This window comes from Chenopodium quinoa, unplaced genomic scaffold (assembly GCF_001683475.1).
Source record: "Chenopodium quinoa cultivar QQ74 unplaced genomic scaffold, ASM168347v1, whole genome shotgun sequence".
Classification (NCBI taxonomy): Eukaryota; Viridiplantae; Streptophyta; class Magnoliopsida; order Caryophyllales; family Amaranthaceae; genus Chenopodium; species Chenopodium quinoa.
The window spans coordinates 36558-41718 of record NW_018744687.1 but is presented as its reverse complement, the minus strand read 5'-3'; the positions used below and the strand labels follow the sequence as shown (position 1 = coordinate 41718).

The window sequence follows — 5161 nt, the reverse complement described above, 5'->3', positions numbered from 1 at the left end:
TACTGTATTATTTTTCAAATCATTCGAGTTTTATTTTATTCTCAAATTTGAAATCTCTAAAGATGGCATAGATTACAGGAAAAACCATTTCAGACAAAAAAAAAATCTCATAAATGAAGTCACTATACCATAGTTTATTTTGATGGCTGTTATGGGTAAAAATATGCAAGACCGAGTCAACGGCAGTCAACAAAGGTCAACGACGAAGACGTCCCTCGACGAAGCCATAAGAATGACGAAGCCTGTAACATCGGTAGAAGACCAAGTCAAGTAACAGCCTCCTATTTCTTAGGGAAGAGATAAGCTCAGACTTAGTCCAACTTTAGCAACCCCAGTCCGTTAGAGTTCAAAACATAAGAGAGGGAATCTCCGCAACTAACGTCCTAAAATCATGGACACGATTTCATCCCCTTGCAACGGCTAGGGTGTAACCCAGCAAATCATCTATATAAGAGTCGAAGTAGCAACGAGCAGGGCATCAGTTCATAGCATTCATCATACACCAAAAACTTGTAAACCGATATTACTTTTTGCATAGTGAAAGTTTGGTAGATCCTCATTCTACCCGCGGTTTTTACCTTCTTTGGGTTTTCCGCGTCACCAATCCCTTGTGTCATTTACTTGCTTTTTACTTTTCGCATTACATTATATTTTGCTTAGTTGATCCGTAGCCTAGATTTTGATATTCAATCCCACTTAGCAAAAATAAGCACAAACAATGGCAAACCAATAAACGTCAAATAAACTAAATTATCTTTGGCTGTTTATCAACAGGACTTTTATTTTAGCAAAAATTACAACAAAATCAGTAACAAGTTAAAGGTTAGAAGTATTCTGCCCAACAGAAGTAAATGAACCTGGCAAAAGAAATGCATCTTTAAGAATAGGACATCTTTATTGCAGAAATATTAGACAAACTGTGGATATTGTTTCGGCACCAAAAATACTAAAATACCAATTTGCTCAAGTAGGGCAATATTCTGGTATTGTAATTATGTTTCTAAAGCTTCATCTTCTCAGTCTTCTTGTAAAATCTATCCAAAAGACAACAGAGTAGCACCGTTGAAAGTAGCATTAGCAACATGAAGAACTGTATAGCATCGAAATTGAAGCAGAGATGACGTACCATATCAGCCCAATGCTTTCAGGAGATAGATGTATTTACTTACGTTGGTCTGAATATTATCTATTTGCAAACCAATTACGATTTGATTGTAAGAGCAATTGGAGCCTTATGCATTTCTTTGAGAAGAGTAACTCTATGGTTTGTTTAGACCGGTAAACCCTCGAGGTCATACTGCATTGCGAGCCTTTCCATTGTGTTTCTACTCACTACTTTTCTCTCATACAGTTCTTCCAAAACTATTGCTGCTATCTCCATTTCTTCTTCATGGGCTATGCCCTCGACAATAATCGTATAAGTCATCTCATTTGGCTTATATCCTTTGTCTACCATCATTTGGAAGATATCCAAAGACAAATCAGTTCTATGAGACTTGCATAAACCAAGTATAAGAGCATTACAATTATCGACATCTGGTCTGCAGTTATTTTCTTCCATCAACATGAAAATCTCAACTGCTGCGTCTATCATTCCTTCCATACACAACCCTCTTAACAACGTTGAATATGTGTAAGAGTCAGGTGTAAATCCATACTTTATCATCTCACTCAATAGCTTCAATGCTGGGTATGTATTATTTTTCCTGCACAAGCTTGTAATGACAGTTTTATAAAAGTCATGAGTCGAGAAGTTTGATGTGCTACCTATGCTTTGAATGATGGAGAATGCTTCCTGAACTGACCCATCTTCACAAAGTACAGCAATAGCATTATACGTTCCTTCATTAGGATAACACTGCTGCGAAATCATCTGGTCTAAGCACTTCATAACTTGATCTACCTTTCCCTCCTTGCAGAGATAAGTAATGATTGGGTTGTAGGTGGCTCCTGTAGGCTTGAATCCTGCCTTCGTCATTTCTTCCAACACCTCAAATGCCTGATCTATTTGGCCATGGATAGCAAGTGAACTGACCAAAATGTTGTAAGTAACAGCAGACGGGGCACGATCTCCACCATCCATTTCAGCTAGAAGCTCATGCGCCTCATTCCACCGTCCTTCACAGCACAGAGTCCTCAGCATAATATTGTAAGTCACAACATTAGGCTCAAATCCTTTTTGCGGCAAATTCCTGAAGAAACTTATTGCTTCCTCTGTTCTCTCTTCCTTACATAACCCTGTCAAGAGCACATTGTAGCTCACCAAATTCGGCTTTCCTCCCTTGGCAATTATCTCATCCAACAGCCGCATTGCTTCATCGACTCCTCGTTCTTTGTAGGCAGCTTCGAGCAAGAATGAGTAAGTGAAAACATTAGGTTCCAGTCCCTTCTTTCTCAATTGATCCAGAAGCTGCAGACTCTTATTCAAATTACCAAGCATACACAGCCCCTTGACAAGTGAATTATACGTAACCGTGTTGGTCGGGTAGCCATACTCTTCCATCCTTTCAACCAACTGCATTGCATACCCAACATTCCCTCTCTTACACAAATGATTCACCAAAAATGTATATGATGTAGCATCCGGTTTCACACCTGAACTAACCATCATCTCCATCACTCGAATGGCTTTTCGAACTTTACTCAGTTTACAAAGGTCATACAATAACTGAGTAGCTTGACTCTTCTCAGGTTTATGGCCCTTTTCAACCATATATTCCAGGTACAAAAAAGCATCATTCACTTTAATCTCTTTAGTCTTAGCATCATTCTTACCAGTCCTCCAATTAGGCAAAGTAAACACAGAATTTGATGAAATTGTAACTTGGTTAGATGCTAATACCCTTGAAAAACCCTTGTTTATTGACACAGTATGAAAACTTGGGATCTGGGAAAAAAACCCACTTACTTTTACTGTATTTTCTAAACACGGGTTTGTTATAGGAGACAAACTCTGCAAAAGGGTTGCCATGATTTTTTAATTACATGTGTTTGAAATGGAAATTTATACTAGAACAGCAAGAAAATCATGGGTTTTATGCGGTTGACATAAACACAGATATGTAGGAATTATTGACAATTTTGATGCATAATATATGATGCAGAAGAACTGAAATTCTATCAAGAAAGTAGGCAAAGAGAGAAAGAAGAGGATTGATAACGTACTATATCAAGTTTCTGAAAGATTAATGTCGTTTCTTCAGCAATTCTACTATGTACTACTTAGTAGATAGGCCAATTTCATCTTGCTAGTCCTGTGTTATCCAACAATTGAGGATAATAACTTGAATGTCCACTACCTTGTTCATGATTCTTACACGTCAACGGTGATAACGAGCGGCTGAGATGCTAACTTTAGGGTGTAGCTAAATGCAAAAATTTATGTCTTCCCATGCAAATGACAAAAATACCCAGTCTCACTTTTTTTTAACCCAACAAAAATGGTATGAGCTATGAAATTTATTGATTACCAAAAAAAAAACTATGAAGTTTATTCATTGGAAAAATTTATGACATATTAGTCAAATTTTGCACGGTTAGTTTAAACTAAATTAATATTTTTTATTAACTAAGAATGTATCAACCTTTAGAGGTATTATTTTTAATTAGGCTAAGGACCTGTTTGCTTAAGCTGAATTTTAGTTTTGTTCAGTTCAACTCAATGTGTTCATTTCAATTCATTTCAACTCCTAATTTTCTTCTCTTATAAAATATTAATTTTAGCTCAGCTCAACTCAGTTCAGTTCAGCTCAATTCAGTAAATGTGAACGGACCCTAAATAAATGTAACACTTATTTTGGGTGTTTTCTGGTCCTTTGGGAGAGTTACGTCACCAAGACTGGTCTCACGCGATCTGTACCTACAAAACATGGAGACTCCGGTTGTTAGGAGGTCCGCCTTTGACGATCAAGCTAGTATCAGTCGAAAAATACGAAAAGGTACGAAAAAGGTAAAAGTAAGATCTTCCTGGATTTCAAGATTAGGTGTTTTTTCTGTTGTGAGAGAATGTAGATATGTTATAATAAATGAATGTGTCCCCAAAATGGGGGAAATCTACCTATTTATAACATCTTTGGAAAATGTGCCCTTTATTAGGTCAAGATGACCTAATGGGCTGCACCATTTTGTGGCATTCTCGGGAATTGGGCCTTGAAAGCAGCAATTTCCTGAGGTCATCTAAGGGTGACAGGTGACGACTGGAGAGTGGTCCATGTTGGATCTTTCAAGGAATGACACGTGTCTCTTTCTAATTGGGCCACGTGTCTAAAATATTTTTACCTAAAACATTTGGCCCTCACAGGGGGTGACGTGGCAAGCCACGGGGCGCCTGTGACATGCGTCCCCCTTGTAAGTGGTGAACAATAAAAAATTTTCACCTTTAGGGAGGGTGACACGGATGCCCCCGTTTTATCCCTCGAATAAATAAAGTTTTACCTCCCTCCTCTCTCATCTTTTACCATTTCACAAGTCTAAAGAGTGAAAGAAAGAGAACTTTCTAGAGAGAGAGACTTTGCCCCCGCCTGTGACAGACACCTTGAGTTTACGTATGCAGTTTTCATGGACAGAATTTTAACAAAGGTAACCGTTCTTCCTCTTCTTAACTTTTTCAAACATTTTCCGTTTGTGTATTTAGTTTTTTAAATAAAATGGATTCTCCATCGACATACACGGCACATCGTAGGACAATCAGCCGGTCTCCTGGTAAGTCTAAGTCTAGAATTGGGGGTGTTGTCTCTGGACATTTGGACATGCATTGCCCATCTCTGTGTCTATGCAAGACAAGATGGTAAGAGTCAAACAGACAACTACCAAACCGAAAAGAAGGCGAGTTCTAGAAGTGCTCGCCGATGAAATTACTCTGGATGAGGAGTATGAGGGATCATATGAGCAAGTAGGCTCCTCACCGGGTGGCACCCCGTCTACCCCAAGTTATCGAATTTTGGAGGAGGTAGACGTTGAAGGACCCGTCTCCACCTTTGTTCAAAATGACTCGGATCCGGAGGACGGCCAAGAAGCCTCCAACTGGTCTGAATCCGAAGCTTCTAGCTCGGGTCAGGCGGAGGCTGGCCATGAGGTTCAACAAACGGCTAAAGGCTCGTCCATTTCAAAACCTACTGAGGCTTACATGTCTACCTTGGACATACATACCCTAAACCTTCAG

General features: G+C 38.9%; 1 protein-coding gene across 1 annotated transcript; it reads right to left on the bottom strand.

Annotated features, from left to right (window-relative positions):
- Positions 1-714: 714 nt before the first annotated feature.
- Positions 715-3309, bottom strand: LOC110702252 (pentatricopeptide repeat-containing protein At1g79080, chloroplastic-like). Its single transcript, XM_021879958.1, has one exon. It carries the CDS (start codon positions 2969-2971, stop codon positions 1271-1273), a length of 1701 nt encoding a protein of 566 aa, XP_021735650.1. The 5' UTR covers positions 2972-3309; the 3' UTR covers positions 715-1270.
- Positions 3310-5161: the final 1852 nt, after the last annotated feature.

What these genes read in the sequence shown, in the direction of transcription:
- LOC110702252 (XM_021879958.1), bottom strand. Translation starts at nt 2,971, where the DNA reads ATGGCAACCCTTTTGCAGAGTTTGTCTCCTATAACAAACCCGTGTTTA.